The 19672-nt window shown below is 39.2% G+C and overlaps 1 protein-coding gene across 1 annotated transcript in view; it reads left to right on the top strand.

The window, feature by feature from the left end:
• Nucleotides 1-19672, top strand: part of ITGA8 (integrin, alpha 8) — a 122335-nt gene that overhangs the window by 29001 nt on the left and 73662 nt on the right. Inside the window, exons 10-13 of the mRNA XM_009330599.1 lie at nucleotides 796-852; nucleotides 1035-1087; nucleotides 6585-6790; nucleotides 8951-9142. Coding sequence (XP_009328874.1) covers nucleotides 796-852; nucleotides 1035-1087; nucleotides 6585-6790; nucleotides 8951-9142 — 508 coding nt within the window. The remainder of the gene's footprint in view (nucleotides 1-795; nucleotides 853-1034; nucleotides 1088-6584; nucleotides 6791-8950; nucleotides 9143-19672) is intronic.

Below are 19672 nucleotides of genomic sequence, written 5' to 3'. Positions count from 1 at the left end.
TGATTTGGGCTTTGAATATTAAGCACTTAGTCCTTTCTGAAGTTTGTTTTCAATTGCCAATTACAAGCATGCTTTGAGTATGACTAGTATCAGTGTTATCTGATCTAAGCTTACCCATAGGTTAGCATATTTCATGTGCAATGCTATGTCCACAGTGGAAAGAAGTCCAAGTTGAGATTATTCATACCCAGTCTTTATTTTCAGTGCTCTAAGTATATACGCTGAATATCAGATGCAGAGAATCATGATATGCAGTTAGAAGTGAAGGGAGAAAACAATATATGTGTGTGGATACATCTTTTACCTCATAGGAAAAAAAAAGTTTCAGAACTAACCTGATTGAGAAACAGAGATTCCAGCCACAGACACATTCTCTAGTTTTGTGGACCCAAAACTCCTTGTGTCTCTGGAACTTATTCATACCATTTTTCAGAGGAAAGGGGTGGGTGTGTGTATATATATGTATGTATGTATATACTTCTTTATGTTTTAAGTTCATGTTTTCATGCGTACTAATGTGGTCACTGATTAGTTGATAGTCTGTGATTTGCTGCTGTTCACAGTGTCCAGTAAGGAAGGAAAATAGTCCTTTCCCCATTTTATTCATGGGGGACCTGAGACTCATAAAATCTTAGTGATTTGTTCAAGATCATACAGGAAAACTGGTGAAATGAAAGAATTGTTTTTTTCTTGGCCGCTAGGACCATCCTTCAGTGTGTCAAATTGGTTTGCAGTGATGTTACAGTGTAGCATCTCCATGTGTGCCTGAAACTTTCCCTATTTTTCTGTTACCAGGTCTCAATTATTAATTCTTCAGACTTGACCTTTATCCAGAACTTCACTGGTGAACAGGTAATGTCAAGCAACTATGTGATGAAATATCTCTGGAGGATATAGTTTCATTAACATAGTTTCAAGAATATATAAAATATTTTTTAGAATTAATGACCATAGAAACAAAGAGGATTATCAGTAAAAATTTTTTTTTAATTGATATCTGATATGAAAGCCTATCTGTTGTTTTTTATTTCCAGATGGCGTCTTATTTTGGGTACACTGTTGCAGTATCTGATGTTAACAATGATGGGTAGGTTACCAAGTATATTCAGCTCCACTGAACATTCATAGAAGCGATGCCTGATATTTATTAATAACCACAGGTTTTCAGGTGCTTCATACCTCAAAATGCTTCTCTTCACTTCTCTGCTTTTCTAATTTTAATTGTTCATGTAGGCTTATCTTTGTGCAATCACAGTAGCACAAGTATTTGCAGGCCTAGTTTGGGTGAGTTTATCTTCCTGAATATTTATTCAAAGCAGTGTAGCAGAGTGGGAATGTCCAAAGTCTTAGGAAACAGATTGAGGTAGAAGAACAGTGAATAAACAGCACTAGCTACTGCTGGGAAGAGATAGGTGAAAGTCAAAAGTTCATTCTCCCATTCTCAAAGCAGGTAAGTCTTCTCACAAGTGGACCATCCATAGCTTCACTTCTCAATTTTAAAAGCTTTCCAATATCATCAGTTCCTCATTCCAGAAGCTGCCGGTAGGCCATCCATTTTCATCCTTCAGAGGACCAGAAAGTGTCTATGGCCCGTAGTTGTTATGACAGGCATTGAGCTTGTCTGAGGGAGAATGCTGCTCAGCTCCCAGGGTCATGCCTAAGACACTCAGGGATTTCAGGCCCTGTGGAACAAAACGCTTCCTAACTTTGAACTCATGTAAAGTCTGATTAAATGTTTTAGGACTTTAGTAAGTGAATATTGATACTAGCTTTCTAGCAAGGAGATAAAGATCCCTGAAGCTCAGAGCCTTGGAAGTCTGCACAAAGGTGAGCCAGGATTATATTTAGAGCTGTGGCATACTCTTGCCTATTGCAAAATGTCTCAGATGTGTCTACTTCATAGTCTTTTCTTGTGATTATTTCTTATTAGGTGCTTAAACATAGTGCATTAAATAATTTTTCTGGGCTAAATCATTGCTTCCCGTCAGTGACTAGTGACCCTTTACAGAGTGAGGGATACAAGAAAAGAGAAAATTAACAAGGTGATAAAATGTTATTGCAGTTCCAAAACAAACAAAAAACCAAACAAACAAAAAAAGAAGCTTGAACAGTTTCTGTGGTGGCTTCATAGTACTCAAATCTTTCCAAGTTTCTGAGCTCAAATTTTGTCATAGTACCATAGCTTTTGAAAATTACTATTTTTATGATATACAGAGTCAGGATTAATTTAGTCCTACCGTAATGCATTACTAATGCGAAAGGGTGGAGAAACATTGATCTAATTTACAATAGACACTCATTAGACTTTCGGGGAACTGGCTATTTAACTTCTTACTGAACCAAACTATTTCCTGTGCAGGTTGTTTCCTGTGAACCATAGGGTTACTTGGCAGGTCTCATATTTTCTGTGTACCTCTAAGACCACAGTTTATGTCAATAATATAATCAAACTGCTGTTGAGGCCTGTGTGGTCTCCCAGTCTATATCTTAAAAGAAATCTAATGACTCTCTCTGAGATCCAAACATCCCACAGAAAACAAAACACAAAAAGCTCTACTTGATAAACATGTCTGATTAGATATGTAGTCTGTCTTTGCTGGTTTGCACATATAGTCAATAGAAATATTTATCTGAAAGGGAGAGTAAAACAGAGTGAGGAAAAAAAAAGGCAAAAGGGAAATGACCACTTCAAATTCACTTGGGTTTTTTGTGCAGCTAAGGACAAAGGAGGTAGTGATGGCCTTATCGGTACAAGAAACCTGATTAAGTTATATGCTGAAAAGATTAATAGGAATGATGCTTCGCTGTAATAAAACTGAAGACATGGGTCAAAGATTAGGCTCACCCTAGGAAAAAAGCTCTGTAGGCCTTCTGCTCCAGCAGTTCTGCAGGTGTTCCAGGGTAACTCTTGCAGTTTTATCTGCACCACATCAGGATTGTAGGCGGAGCAGGGAAATTGAGGATATTGTTTGAACTACTGGTTAGTTGCCCACTGCTAATAATGGGAAATCCACAATGAAACTTAACAAATCAAGCTTTGCCATCAACTTATAGACTACATTCCTAGTAAAGAGTAAAAAAGAACACTTTCAATTTAGACTGAAACAGTCCAATAAAAATAGTGGAATAAACTGTTTACTGGTCTTTTATTTGGCCTATATCAAAGCTTCCCATAGTTATATTTTGACCTCTTGACATTTCCCATACTCCTGCTTTTTATTACTCGGCAGGACACAAAGAAACTGCATACAGTCTCAGCAGGTGGTCAGCTTGTGCTTTTTAAAGATTTTTTTTATCAGAAGGGAAGCAATACTGGCTGGTTACTTTTCTGTGCTGGAACAAAAATAAATATATAATTTATGTTAACTGCAACATCTTAGTGCAGTAATGAAATAAATCTGATGAACCAGTTCAAAATACCACTGCAAGCTGAACTGCACTTTATGGTTTAATATTACTGTCCAGGGGCTTTTGCTTTTGTTTTGATCTTATGGCCTTTTAAAAGGGATCACATCTGAATTTGTCTCAGAACTCCAATTTTGTAAATATAAACTCCTATAATTTAAAAGCCAATTGAAATATCCTCCTTCACCAACAAAAATGCATAATTCTAATCACATAGGTCCTTATAAGCCAACAAGTGACACCCCCCCCTTGACTGCTTGATGTCTAAATACTTAAACTGTAGGAGCTGGAAGGTAAAACTGACTATAAAGCATGGTAAGCAGCAATTGCTTGCTTATTACCCATTTGGAGAGAAACCAGGAATAAGTAAATGAGGATCAGAGAGAGCAGGGTAGCTGAAGAATCCTTCCTCTCTGGCTATAGTACACTGCTGTGACAGTGCAAAAAAAAAACAAAAAAAAAAACCAACAAACCCAAAACCCTAGAATTGCCTGAGGGAGAATTCCTTCTTGCAGAGGACTTGCTGAAGCAGCTTGCCTTGACCTACAGAGCTCGGCACTGACAGAGAAGGGGGAAAATCAAGAGGGTGAGGAAAGGAAGGCTTTGGTGTGGGTGGGACATGCCAAGACTTGGAGGGAAGGCGAACTAAGTGCTGTGGGTGTTCCAGATAGCTCTGCTGCCCGTAACCAGTTTAGAGATAGGTCAGTGTAATTTAGATGACTGCCTTCCTCCCACCTTTCCCTCAGTACATCAGAAGACGAGCTACTGGGTTCAGGTCCCTGCTCCCTGGACTATTCATGCATTTTATACAATCATTGTCATTTATTTTAACAAAGGAGAAATTTTCCTAGAAAAATATCCTAACACTGTGCACTTCCAGCTGAGGTGCTGTGATCCCTGCACAACAGACTCCAGCTCCTGTCTGCTTGCTTCCTGTCTCACCTGGTGAATCTTGTATTCCGGGTTAGGCTTCTGCTCAGAGAATTTTACGCCACTGTGGATGATAGATAGTCTGCCTCTCTCTTTTCACCATTTTAGGCATTCTGGATATTGCTCTATGGACCGGAGTTTTAAAGGTATCTAGGTATCTAGTTATTTTACATCGATGTACTGGGAGCCTCCTGGCTCTGAATCTTTTGGTTCCTTACCACCTCTAAAAAAATCTTCCTTTAGGGTTACAATCCTTCATTTGTAAAATATTCAGTGGAGCCAAGCTTATCTTTTACTTCATGGTTTATACAGTGCATAACACCATGGGGTCCCAATCTTACTGGGAATATCTTGACTGCGATGTAATAAAATAATAATTGAAGATACAGCTACTGTGCAATGCTTTTAGTACATGGCATATGTAAAATAACTTGTAAAAAAAAAAGAGCATTCATGATCTGTTTTTGTTACTGCTATTGTTTCATGGCAACCGTTTCAGCTGACATTCTGTCCCAACCATGAACACCTTCCATTATTAGAGGAGGACTTTTGATGTTTCGTGTGAAAGGAAAGTCCCACCTTTGATGTCAAGCCAGCATCTGCTTCCTTCCTTTTTTGTTATTCATGCCATGGGGTAAAATCTGACATATAAAGAATAGAACAACTGTACCAAAGTGACCTGACATTTTGAATTACAGTTTTCTTTATGGAAACATACTATAAAACTTAGTAGAAAAATAACATTTCTAGAAGTGCTTTTTCACAATGTATAGAATGTGTAAGTTCTACAATGTGATTAAAAGGCTTCTAGGTGAGATATTCTGTACTAAATTCTATTGTGTGTATCTTAGAACCATAGTATATATCTATGGTAAAGTACTAGCTGAGCTACTCCTAAATCATACGGGGGGTTTTCTATCAGGATTGGGAAAAACAGTGTAGTGCAATTTTACTAATTGATTTACTCATGGATAAAGCCTTTGTGAAAACATCACTATTGGGAATATGATGAATTGAGAGTAGAAAGTTTTCTGCAAGTCTTACAAACTTTGAGCAAAGTTTCCTGTTAGAGCAAGAGAATATGTTTTCCAAATTAAAAATTCTGGCATCAAGTAGTACTAGTTATTTGCAGTAACAGGGTTCCTTAATATGGATGACCAATGTCCACTGAATATAATGGGAATTATCCTATTAGTTTATACGGGCTTGAGCAACCTTCAGAAACTAATCTGATACTATCATTTCATATCTCAGAATAATCTATTAAGAATATTTCTGCTTGTTACGTGTCTAGTGTCTAGCAATCTTGCCTGATTCTATTTTTTTACTGTCCGGTAAAGGGTCTTTTTTTCCCACTAAATAAATGTTGGTAACATGTTTCAAAACACCCCCATTTAGAACAACAACATGCAAAATATCCTTTGATTAGTCTGTCTTCTTTTACTGATTTTTCTTGGAGTAGCAAAAGGAACAGAAGGACTTTTCCCTCTAAGCCTCATATTCTTGTGATTTTATGATATCCTTTCTCTTTAATACTTAAATCAGCAAATTACATGAGCACTGCAACTACTCATGTACCTAATATTCAACAGAAGTGTTTTCAGAAATAAAGCTTTGGCTTTGTCTCCCAGCTTCCATTTGAATTACTGGTGAAGCATTCTTTATTAATTGATGCTCTACCCGTGTTTCATGTATATTACTTCAAAAATCTGCTGGAAAGTGGCAATTTTTGTTCTGTTGTTCACTTACTGATGTATAATTTTTAAACGCTAGATTTTATACTAAAATTTGTCTCTCACTAGCACTGTTATCAGGATAGATCTACAGAATTTGTTCTAGTAACACGGATCCCCTCTGAGTTAAATTCCTGACTTTTGAATCATTAACTGCAAAGTATAGCTTTTCAGTGTCTATTGTGGGCATAAATTGAAGGGCAAGAAATTCCGTTTAAACCTAGGAAGAAACATTTTTGCTATGAGGGTGATCAAACACTGGAAGCAGTTGACCAGAGAGATTGTGGAGTCTCCATCCATGGAGATATTCAAAACTGCAGTGGGCACGGCCCTGGGCAGCCTTCCCTAGTTGACCATGCTTTGACCAAGTGTTTGGACTAGAAGAACTCCAGAAGTGCCGTCTTACCTCAGTTAGTCTATGACCCTATGATAATTATCAGCTTCCTGTTTAACAAATACATGAACTGTGTTGATTACAATCTCTCAGTGACACTGGTTTTTCTTTGACTGTTCCAGTTTAGATGATATCTTAGTTGGTGCCCCTCTCTTTATGGAACGAGAATTTGAGAGCAAGCCTAAAGAAGTTGGGCAAGTTTATCTATACCTGCAAGAAAGTGCCTTCCTCTTCCGGGATGCACAAATTCTGACAGGCACTGAAGTGTTCGGTAGATTTGGCAGTGCAATCACACACCTTGGAGATCTCAATCAAGATGGATATAATGGTAATTTATATGTAATGTAGTAATATATATCTCTGTATAACATTGAAATTAAAAATGGCTAAGCAGTGAATATGAAGTGTCTGTGCAGTGCCTGAAAAAGGCTTTTTAACATGTAACTGCCTTTGAAAGTCAGGAGAATTTACACTAAACCTAATGAAACTGATGGCCAACTCATGAAAATCTCACCTATAGGAGGACAGTCATATTGACTACATTGCTATTTTTTACTAAATAGCATGTTCATTTGAATAAAAATATTATCTGTTGTTTTATGACTATAATTACATTTAAATAGTTAAGATGTTGCATTTGTTTAAAAGCAGAGTTCTCCTTCTCTCCTCAAATGCTTGGATGAGGTTGAGAATTGAATGAGGCTCAGTAAATGGAACGTTTTGCCCACAATGAAAAAAGAATTGGACAAGTACAGACATACTATTTTGGAATCAGACTTCCATTGGTACTTAGGCACCAAAAGAAACAGGGACCTTTTTCAAATACCTATAGCACACGCACACAACAAAACTTTCATGTAAGTTAACTGGGAGCCTAAATTCAAGAAAACAGTCCAAGTAAACTAACTTGCTTAATTATCTGAGGTAGCCTGGATGCCTTCAGCACCTAGAGTTAGCCTCCTAGGCATCATCAGTAACACCCTGGTTTTCCCTGCATGCATTTCCTTACTTCTTATTTCCAGGATGTTAGGGATCTGCAAAGCAGGCATCTCTGCATCTAAAACCCCAAGGAGTTTTTCCTAGAGGAGATATTTTGCACAGTAGCTGTAAAGATAGTTGGCCCACTAAGGAAAAATTAATGGACTTAACTCCTCCTTAACTTGAGGGCTGTTTTTCATGATGCTCTAGCTACTAGACTCTAGGGCAATGTCACCCATGTGTGGCTCCTGTGCAAGCGATAAGTCATGTCAGGAGCCATAGAATTGTATTGGGGTTCAGGGTGCACAAAATCCGAATACCATCCTGTGGGTAGAAGCCGTTGCATTGTGACTGCTGAGAATACCCTCACTGGGTTGTCCTGGAATCCCACCACGGAGTTCAGCCCAGCTGGACCCCACAGTAGAGACTTCCTGTTTTCTACCTGTGAGCAATAGCAGATTCCCTCAGCTTCTCTGGGCAGGGAAGGTTTGTATCCCTGCTCCCCAGCATTCTGGTGAGGCAGGGAGGAGACATTTCCTGCTTTGCTCTCTCGCTGTATAGAGAAGGCTTAGAAGGATCTAGAGCCAAAGTCTTCTGCTTCATAACTGAAGATGCCAGTCACAGAGCTTTGGTATGCTCCTGCCTTCAGAGCGAAGGTGCAAACTCCACGTGCTGAAGTCAAGTTTAATAAAGGAGTCCAGCACCAGCTCCTAGATCAGAACCTAAAAATGAAAGCTGTAGATACGTATCCTCCATTAGTGTTTCCAGCTAGTGCAGCTGTTGAATCTCAATCTAGACACATGATTCTTTCCGTATCCCATGCATAGAAACTAAGAAGAGCACTGTGAGTTCCGCTTCTTGGATATGGCACCTCATTTTTTTAAGGATTACAGTGCTTAATTGCATAATGCCCAAGGCCTTCTGTTAAATTCCTGACTCAGTACTATTCCCATTTCTCAATAAGATGTTGGCTTGGAATAGATGAAAACATTATATTCCATTGTTCTCTTTTGCATACTAAAGCAGTGGATGTTTGAGGGGCATGGGGGTTTTTTGCCTATGTTGAATATTTTATCTGGAAAAAGAAAATTAATTTTATCTAACAGCTGTTCCTTATTAATTAGGTAATAGAGGAAATCAAGGAAAATTTGTGTCTGTTGAAAAATATGGAAGTAGAAGCAGGCATTCATTAGATCTTGGTTTATTAAAGCTTATTAAATGCCCTGGAAATATGCTAGAGGAATCCAGTGTGGGCTGGCTGTTTAGTATAATGCAGTAACCCCTTTATAGGATGATTTTATAAGTTTTTGTGATGAAAATTTGACACAGGAAAGACACTACAAACACTTTTGTATATTTGCCTTAAAACTAGAATCCATACAGAAGTACAGAATGTTGAAGTTCTTGCATGTATGTAGCAGAAGCCATTTATATCTGTTTTCCTGCAGGAACTTAATTTTTCCTTTAGTTTAATTGTGCCTATTCTTTTTATTCTTTTATTACACTGCAGACATTGCTATTGGTGCACCATTTGCAGGAGAAGACAGAAGAGGGAAAGTGCTCATTTACAATGGATATAGTAATGGGTTAAATACTAACCCTTCCCAGGTTCTCAATGGAGCGTGGGCCTCACAGTCCATGCCTTCGGGATTTGGCTTCACTCTAAGAGGAGACTCAGATGTAGACAAGAATGATTACCCAGGTAAGATTTTTCCATTAGAAAGGGAATTTCATACTTCCATTCTCTGGAAAATGCATCATGCCTGAACTGCTCCTTTTGGAAGGCAGAGGTCAGAATAAAGAATAGACATTTTTGTGTAGTTCTAGCTTGCTTTCCTGAGAGTTAAAATCAGACAAAACTCCCTTTCCTGTCAAAAGACATGATCAGAAAGGCAAGAAAGGGCTTAAATAGTTACATTAACATAAAGCATGTGAAGTTTACAATAAAAAGCTTAACCCTTTCCCCCCACTTCCAAAAACTGAATGCTCTCAGCTTATGTTCGAACTTGTAAGGTCTCCTTCATTCTGGCATTCTTTCTTAATTAAAAACATGTTGTGTTGTAGAAGAAGAGATTGACTTTGTTGTGTTGCTAAGTTGTTTTTTGCTGTCAGAAGAGACACTGAGCTTAGGTTCTTAATGGCATTGATTACATTACAAAAAAGCAGAGAGTGCAAAGACATTGCTGAAAGGCAGATATTTCATTTGGGCTTTTCCATCCCTTTTATGTTTTCATTCTGCTATATGGACTCTTCCTTTTTAGGTTAGCTTTGATTCTTCCTTATTAGTTTAACTGACATGCATTCAAATTTATCAAGTTTGTAACTTTAGTTGAGTTTCGCTGGGGAGGTACTTATTTTTTTAAGAGGCATGTTCGTAGTGTCATAAGTAGTTTGAATGTTGGAGCTATTTTAAATGTGCTTGTATTTACTCTCTCTCTCCTCTAGAAGCAAATCTGGTTTGTTTATTTTCATCACAATTCAGAAGCCTTAGCAAGGGTGTGCAGTAAAACATCGTATTTTGTTATTGGGAAAGCTTCATCCACAGTAAAATGCTAAGTCTTTACTTCCCTAACTTAGTATGAAATCACTTTAGTTAGCCTAGGCTGTTTCAAGGCTAGTGTTCTTAAAAGTTGTATTGTTTCAAAAGTGAAAATCGTGATTTTCAAAAGGACAAAAATGGGATCTCTTTTACCTTTTTGTGATGGATTGTAAAAACCTTGAAAGAGGTATCTTTTTTCAGAAGCAGAAGAGAGTTTCTGGGAAGGGGTGTTTACAATAGAAATTACGGTTTTACAAACAGAAAAGCTGATTGCAGAGCAGTAAAGTGAGGCTATCACAAGACTGAAGTGAGAGGATCTTTAGCATTTGAGAAAAGAAAGGGCTTTTAAACACTGTTCTGACTTTTTGTTTGCATATTGTTGATGTTGCTATTAATAGTCTTTCATTGTCCTTGACTGATGAGGTTCTTTTGGACAACGGAGCTCTTTATTAAAGTTTCAGCATTTAAACATTTCCTAAAGCACCCACAAGGCCCCCCAGCAAAACCAAAGAAAACAGGATGTTGCATTCCTGACATTTCTAAGATTGAAAAGATAGAGGGAAGGGAGAGATTTGTTCAGGTCTTCTTTGAGTTACACAGGGAAGAAAGAAAAGAAGTCTAACTAGTGTATTAGCATACTTTCTGTGGAGTATCTTGTAAGCTAATTTGTGAAATGTTTGGGTGATGGGTCTCAATCTTTTTAAATGTGTACTGAGGAACTGCTATAGTCGATTCAGTTGTGAGATTTCTTGGAGTTATTCTGCTTGTCATTGTTGACTCCACTATGCATCCTACTTGCAGAATTTCACATTGTGATATCAGCTTACTATGTGTTAGATGGTTTGGTTTTATTACATGAATTACTTATTTTAGCAAAAAAAAACCCCTGCATTTACTGTAACTTGCTTTTCCCTCCATCCCTCAGTTGAATATCTGGATAGGCAGTCCAGAGTACTGGTAAGAATCTGTCAGAAAATGACAGAAGAAAAAAACCTTACTGTCAGTCAACCACTTCTTCCTTAATTCACAAAGACTTGAAGCACCAAAACAGAGCTATAAAAATAGCACAACCATGGCACAATATTAGCACAAAAATAGAATGCCTTCCTATGGGAAAAAGGAAAAAAAAGAAAGGAAATAATATGGGGAAATGCAAGTCCAGGACAAACACACTAGGCAATGAAGTAAGTAATCCTTCTTGTGTCAAAGAGCTTTTCTTCTTCACCTCCTGACGGAAATGCTGAAGGGCAGCCCTTGTACAAGGAGGAAACAAGGGACTGAACTTGGAAGGAACAGGAAGGAAGTTTTATTTTAGATGTCAGCTGAGAGGCAGAGTATTTGCTGACTATAGAAAGTCTAGGAAACTAGCCTTTAATTCAGTGCTTCCCAAACTACTGGTCATGACTGTGATTCAAAGAGGGTTGTGAAAGATTAGGAAAAAATCTCCCAAAATTTTCATTTAAGTGTTTTAATGTGTATATTACAAAATCAACCATTTTATAAAAAGAAAAAAGTAATAAAATCAAATTATGCTGACTCATCACTCTCAGAAGTTCAGTTCCCATAGACTGGGAAATGAGAGCCAACTGTAATGTCTGGCTGCAGGTGTAACCGTGTATTGTCACAGTCTAAGGTGACATTCACCAAGCAATTAGCTCTTCCATGGCTAGAGTTCAAGTGTTGTGTGAAGACAAATGAGGTCAAAAAGGGATCACGCTTGCAAGAAGTTCAGGACTGACACCAATTTGTGAGGACTCATATAACTATAGCTGTGCTTGTACAATTTATTCAAGCCCTTGTGCCTAACATTGTCCATGAGGCAGGCATATCCCTGCTAGGAAATGAGAGGCTGAGAGGTGGGAGTTACTCTGCCATTTCATTTTTAATGCACTGTGTAGCATTTTCAGAGCTTTTAGAGTTTCAGACCTTCTTCTTTAAATCAGACCATGTATTAATGTTCTTGGAGCAGGTCACAGACCTGGAGGCCAGAAGATACCACCTGCTTGTGTGGCTTCTTATCACAGACCACTGAGCTTCATTCTGGGCTCGCTCTATTGAGCCCAGGAACCAGTGCTCTTAGAGACTGAGTTACAAGTTGGGGAATACAATTCCTAAAAAGTGAGGGGGAATCACAGTCAAATTTTTCTCCTATTGGACAAAGGTTAAATCCTCTCTTGGTTGGGAGTTCAATTCAGGCTGAGATCCACCTATTAGCCTTCTGGGAAAGAGCAGCCATTTGGTACAGGAAGTGATATCTTCCTCTCTTCATCCAAATGCCTGTATAAGCTCAGGAACAGAGAAGGAAATAGGGAGCAGACAGAAGTTGCCTAATACTCAGTGCTGTTCAAATCCCCCAGCTTTCCTGTGGATGGAGGAGTGGTTTCTCCTTCCTTCTCTTCCTGCAACTCCTGGCCAGCAAAGGGAGAGAGACCACCTCCTGCTTCCTGGTCTTATCTAGGAAAGGCAGAGGAAGACCCTCTTGTCCCCCAGGACCCCAGTTGCATAATAAATATGGGAGAAAACTGATCACGGGCAGGTTTAATGGTGGAGTAACAGAGCAGGCAGGAACATAATACAGCCATACTGATACGGGTGAAAGATCTGTCTAGCACCATAGCGTGTCTCCAGCAGTGGCCAACAACAGATATCCAGGAAATTGTAGCTGTTGTAATATTTCCCAGAATATTCACCCAGCTCTAACCAACTGGAGGAGCAAGGTGTCCCTGAGTCAGAGGTGGCATCTTCAAATTTAGTAGCCCTTGACAGACTTTTCTTCCATGAATTTGACTTATCAGTTGTAGAACTCGTGTGAACTTTTGGCACCCACAACAGTCAGTGTCAAGGGGCCCCACAGCCTAACTGCATGTTTTGTGAAGTAATTCTTTTCACTGCATGCCATTCAAGTCTTGAATGTTCCACTGGACAGTTTCTTTGGATGTGCCCTAGTTCTTATACTGAAGAGACAGTAAACAATTCTTTAGTCCACTCTTATTTTACAGACCTCTGCCATATTCCCTCCCTCAGCCATATGTTTTAGCAATCCTGTGGAAGGAACCCTAACTTACTTAATGTTCCTTGTGCAGAGGCAAATGGCACACCAGTCCTGCTGTACCAGATGATGGTTCAGTCTTGTCATCGCTGCTGCCTCTTCTTTATACATTTTTATGTAAAAAGCAGTGTGTAAAGCGTGACATGTCTGGCTAAAGCATTGCTTCTAATAAAGATTTTACCATTGACCTGGGTTTCGAACTTATCCGACATTAAAAAAAAGCTGTATCTTCCCTACTGAGAAGAAAATCAGAATTAGTACTTGACAAAACAATAATCCCAAATCTTTTTCATTGGTATCAGTGATTATGTCTGTGCAAGAAAATAAAGTGAGCCACGAACTGTGGTCTGGCTTTAAGGCTACATGGCACAGCACAGCTCACCAGCATCAGATGAAACCCTCCAGCCCACTGAAACAGGATGGCCATATCCAAACAGCCTTTTGGGAAAGGTCCTTGGCCCAGGCTATTCCCCAGACCATTCCTGGCCACTGTCTGGGAGAGTATTAACTTGCACACACAAAATCAGACCAGAGTCTGTGCTAACAATATAAAAATCTGGACAGTACCAACACAATGCTCAAGCTTATGCCCTGACTTCATTTTAATTTCACTTGTGTAGCCACTCACTGCACAAAGCACAGGATACAGACAGCTGAACGGCCACCTAGTCAGCATCGTACCTAAAAATGAAACTTTCTCTAGTAGGGTCAGCATGCAGACAGGGCTGCTTTTCCTTCTCGTTAGCAGTCCTGTCAGTGTAATGACCATCTGTCTTCAGCTGCCCTGGCATAGATGTTATCACTGTAATAGTAACAGACCTCTACTCTCAGCATTGTGAAAATACAGGGATTTTTCTAATCTTTCAACAGGGAAGATTTAGTTTTTGTTATTAAGTGCAACCCTTGGTTTACATCTCCACAGCTTTCCAGGGAAGGACTTCTGTAAATTGTCATACTTGCAGACACTCCAGATGTTACGTGCCCAGAACTGGTCCTTTATCAACACAGACAGGGGTGATAATATGGTAGTCTCTGCTTTGCAGGCTTAGAGGTAGTGGGAAACTTTCAACCCTGGGAAGCAGCAGAGGCAGAAAACTGTGCTGATCATCCTAACAGCTGCGTTGCTCTAAAAACATGCAGCTGCCCTCTCTCTGTGTTGGTATTCATCACCTTCAGCCCCAAACAGAGCTCTGTTCCTCATCTAGCAGAAGAATTGCAATGCCAAACAGTGGTGATGGTGGTAATGAATGGATGGATGCTCCTTCCTCTGTAGTCATGTAAGAGTTAGGCAGAACCTGACCAAACTTTATAGTCAGATAAGGCTAGTGAGAGGGAAGCAGCAAGAGGAAGGCAGATTAAGCATGTCAGTCAGATAGATTGAATATACCAAGCCAACTCTTTGCTTTTTGATGCGACTGTTCAGGGGAATAAACAACGTGCAGCTTTCCCAGTCTTCCAAGCATGACACTGACAAACTTAGTACCATACTTACCTGAGGTACTCAGTGTCTCTCCAGTATACAATATGTACCCAGTATTTGAAGGAAAAGACCAACTAATTCTCTTAAGCTACATCTACACTATAAATATGCTGTTCTTTGGTTCTGAACTGTCACTGAACAGTCCTTGTCCATACTATCAAACTCGCTTTCTTGCCAAAACAGGGTTGCTGCATGCTCTCTTTTGGAGAATAATAATTGGCATGGGCCAACTGCTTTAGGGCCATTCTAATGATACCACCACAGACAGTGCAGGTACAGCACACAGGCACATTCTCTGGCACTAATTTACTAACAGTGACATAATTGTAACATCTTTCAGCAGACAATCCATTTCACAGTTTTCTGACAACTCATGTTCTAAGGTCATATTCAAAGGAGAGGATCCGATCTCACGCTGCTATAGTAAATACTGACTTAATGCCGTTATTCTGGATTGACAGTCATGAAAAAAAAAAAGGGGGGGGATTAAAGAAATAAAGGGGGGAGCAGTGAATGGAGTGAAAAAGTGTAAAACATGGGCTTTTTTCATCAGTTTAAGTGCAAATACAGTGGCAGTTGGAAGAATTATGTGCGAGATTCTGTGCTGCACTTTTCAGTGCCGAGGTTAGGACATGGCAAAGCAGCATCATGCTGTATCCGAGGCGACACTGGCGAGGCCCTTAACAGTTTATATAGCCATGGGATTCTCTGTAATAGCAGCTCTTCAAGGTTTGCTCAAGATATTCTGAAATCCCTGCCTCAGCACAACCTTCCTGGCTGTCTTCTACGCTGGAATATCTGAGCAACATAATGGTAACTTTCAACACAGCTTCCACTCCACTCGGCAGTAAATCTGGGGCTTTTAGGGCCCCTTTGCTCCATCCTGAGCTTTATTTGTGTCATCAAGGCCTGGAGCAGGGAATGAAGCCTCAGCTTAGACATGTATTTTGAGTTGTAGTTTATATTATTTATAATTTTATTTGTCTTTTTCTATTAGCATAGTTCAATTTTCATAGGAACAAAAGAAATCCATAAATCTGTTTAATGGGAAAGAAATTTGTTTCTTTTGGCTTCTGGGCATCCGTTCAAAGCTGGTCCCCACTGAGTGCTTGGAGTCTGTGATTATCTAGGTGATGGTGCCACACTTCCAGCTGGTTCATCTATCTGTGCAGGGCTCAGGCATCTGGAGGCTGTAAGGTCTCCACCCTCACATTTCAGCATATGTTCCGTCACTTGATAGCTGATTATAGCTGAGCAAATAGTTTATAATGAATAACTTACTCAACTCATTAGGCTTGCTTTCTTCTTGTGGCATATCATCCAGCAGGCTGTGGTTTCTTCAAATGTGTTTGTGAACCAGGATGATTTAACCAGTTTCTTTTAACAGTGTGGGTGGATTCAGAGCACTGCTCTAGATGAATTCACTATTCAAAGACTGTTGATCAGTTAATTAGTTAATTGCTCAAATAAATTATGTACTATTGTTTCTGCTCCCTGCCTGTTTAGATGCTTGTGTAAGTCTTCCTTATTAACTTAGTGAGTCACTCTGAAGTCAGTGCTACTGAAGCTTCATCTTCAAGGTATCCCGCTTTTATACAAACATAGCTGTTGGCCTGTTCTTTTGGTTGTTCTTTTCAGTCAAGCCTTTGTCAGCACAGGGAAATGTATAAAGGCATCTTCATGCCTTGTTATTTTGGACTCAGTTATTATCTTAAGAATAGCATATAGTTAATATAAACAAATGACTCTAGAAACATTTTAAGAGGGAAACAAGTATGATAATCAGACAAAATTTCCTCAGAACTTCAGTAACCAGTGTAATCTTATTAAGATAGGAGAATATAACAGCTCCATCCGCTAAGTACATTAACTCAAACAGCAGGAAGAAAACCCTCAAGTTTCTTTCTGAGAGGCAAGGGTTCTTCAGCATTCATAATTTTTTTGAGAACAATAGGCATTGTGCCAACAATATCACAAATTGTAATCTGGTGATGATTAAATTATGAAATTGGTCCAGGAGATTTGTGGAAGAAAAACAAATTAAATCAATGAGAAGCTGCATCTGCTCTGGTAAGAGAGGACTGCTGAGCGTGGGAGCCAGAACAAGGGCATGGGTTCTGCCAGGAAATGCAGAAAAGCTGAAGTGTTTCTACCAGCTAATTATGTTTTCACATGAATAATCAATCAAAAATGTAGTGACAAGCCAAGAATTTCCTACAAATATGTTAATTTTATGGCAAATTATTATCTGTGTAATTTACAGGTATGCTTTTCTAAAATTCTTTGAGATATTTAATGAAATCACAATATTGTGCCCAATGTAATATAAGAATGAAGCAATTAATCCCAGTAAGTAGGGATTTACTGAAGTGATAGAACATTAACTGGATTTGTTTGTAGTACAATGAAGTGAACAATAACATTGTATTATGAAAGGGACTAATTCAGACAAAAGGGGAGCATTGAAATTAATTAGCCTTAGGTGTTATACTTAACAGACCTGCTACCACAATGGTTGAAAAACAGAGAAGGATCAAGGCGGTTGAGAATGGTAGGATTGGAAGAATGTGACTCTGTTTTGGGTGGTGGTTATTTGTAGTATTTAACTAAAATTCTTGAGTAAAGTTGGCTGAACTGGACAATCCTGTGTCCTTTATTATGGTCAGGCCTGAAGTAATGGCAATTCAAAGGAAATTTTATTCTGGACCTTTCCTACTGAGATTTGGGAGTCTAATGCTCTCTGAAATCCTAGAAAACAAATAGAAATCTGATCATGGGCCTTTTTGGCACCTGATCCACTGAGGGAAATAAAAACAAAAAAAACTGACAAAGATTTTTTAGCAGAGTTTCCAGTTATGCAGTTTTCTCACTCTCTTTTATGAAATTTCCATTAGCACCTGTACTCAGATAGGATTCTAGTTGTTTTCGAGTTCCTATTTATACTATGCAATTAAACTGACAGACTACACAAAGTGATGTTTAAAGCTGTCAGCAAATCATTCTGAGTCCATAAAGTCAACACTTGCCTGCTTGTATTCTGGTAGACTTGCAGTGGGGAGGTGACTCAACTATCTATTGTTTCATCTTTGGGTTTCTCACAAGTGAAGTGTGTGCCAATTATGTAGTCCTCCATTGGCTGTTGTTCTTGGCCACTGTCCCCATGAAACTAGATGAGATAGCATGCCTTGGCAATTTCTCTTGGGATTAATGGACAGACTACAACCAAATGTGGGGTGCTGAGCGTGCCGCATGTTCCTCCCTGCTCAAACTCCCTGGGGCTGCATCTCCCACAGGGGATGGAGATGTCCTTTAAAAATACCGGGGGATCAAAGAGTTTCCTCAAGTTAATAAATGAATATATCTTGTTGAGACTGGAGGTAGGAATTCGTTGATCTTCCTACTTCCTCCAGTTGGTTGAAGGCTTAGTCAGCATCATGGCAAGTTTCTGCCCATTATCACACGGTGTTTCAGGTCTGGCACAGCCACATGGCAGAAGGTGCAGGTAAACAGACCAGCTTATAAAATCCAGTGTGCCTTTCAGTGCCATCTGTGAATACTCTTTCCTTAATTTTTTATAATAATTTTATCTCAGAAAATGTATTTCCTTCACCAGACAACATCTTGCAAGCCTTCCCTTCAGAGCAAAGTAAAATTTGAAATAAGCATTAGGATTGTTTAACTTTGCGCAGTGCCCCTTGACTTCAGTTAAGTACATGCCAAAGACACTTGTTTCAGGATTAAGCTCTGTGAACTCCACCAGCTGGGATTTTAGGGCATACAACCCCCAAGCTGTGTTGAAATGCAAGTTGAAAATTCTTTCGGAGTCACTCCATGCTTGTTTTCTTAGTTTTTGCAGTGTGGTTGTGACCCCACAGCTCATTTATTCCACAACAGCAATGAGGCAGAAGCGCATGGCTGCTGCCACCAGCCTCTCCTTACAGATCTCTGCTTCTCTGAAGGGTAGCAGATGATAAAGGATCTTCTCAATGAGATGACATAGGCAAAGTGGTCATTTACTTAAACCTATGAGGTCCCTCATCCTCCTGAAAACATGAGAAAAGGAGTGAAGGAGATTCTGTGATTCTGATACTTCTCTCTCTTTCTTTCTCTATTTATACATATTTTAATCTGGGCTTGAAAAACCCCCCTCACAAATGCAAAGGAGCAAAGGTTTTCATAAGCTTTTCTTCAGACTTTGTTTGGAAGTGTTATAAGTAGTTAAGCTGGCTTTTTTTGCTATGTAATTCCAAATTGCTTGTTAAACACTTATTTTTCAGCTAGTGACCTTTGCATCAGTGACATTGCGTGTGTAGCATTAACAAGCAATGAATACAGACAACTTTGCTCTATTTTTAGGAGGGGAAAGTTGCCAAACTTCAGATAATTTAGACATCTCATGCATTTTTTCACAGACATTATTAATAACTTTTCTTCTGCAGAACACACAACAAATTCAAAACTTCTGTTTATAAAAGTGCTCTGATTTGATGTGTATTCAAATCTCATGGATTCGTATCAATGTCAAAAATGTTTTTTTCCGATGATGGGTGTAGGAGTTGCACCCCACAAGGCAATGAAAGAAAGAAGAATAAAACTACTGCTCTGTAACAGAACAAGTAGAAGCAAAGCAAAATCCCTAATGGATCTTCCAGTGAATAGTCTGCTTGAATATATAATGCCTTGGTCCTTATATTAGATCATAGATGTCACTACTGGGTATAAGTATGTTTTATTGTTTGTCTATTCATTCTTAAGTCCACTTTTCCTACTGAGTAGTTCCACTCATTCAAGCTCTTTGGGTCAAGAATCAGCATGGCTTAGTCAAGAGAATAAAGGACATGTCAGGGAAAAAGTAAGAGCTTCCAAACAAGAGCAGGATGAGCACAGCCCTGGCTGCCCTTAGAGTATGCTCAAATAGGGCCTTTGTGATGGTGCTATGATTGAATGTCCTCATCTTTTTTGCTGTGTCTCCAAACCTGGCTGAGGTGGCAATGCAGAAAGACTGCTCGTGGAAAACCAGTCTTTTGGTGGCTGGGGCCTATCATTGCTCCTCTAGACCCATTGCCCTCTGTCTTCAAATAATCTGTGCTCTGTCCCAGAGAAACCAGGATTTAACTATTAAGCAGATGTACAAAATCCCCTTTAATATTAAAGTGGGAATGCC

Source organism: Pygoscelis adeliae, unplaced genomic scaffold (genome assembly GCF_000699105.1).
Source record: "Pygoscelis adeliae isolate BGI_AS28 unplaced genomic scaffold, ASM69910v1 Scaffold27, whole genome shotgun sequence".
Lineage (NCBI taxonomy): Eukaryota > Metazoa > Chordata > Aves > Sphenisciformes > Spheniscidae > Pygoscelis > Pygoscelis adeliae.
Note: the sequence above shows the minus strand (reverse complement) of the source record. Positions and strands in the feature narration are given on the sequence as shown.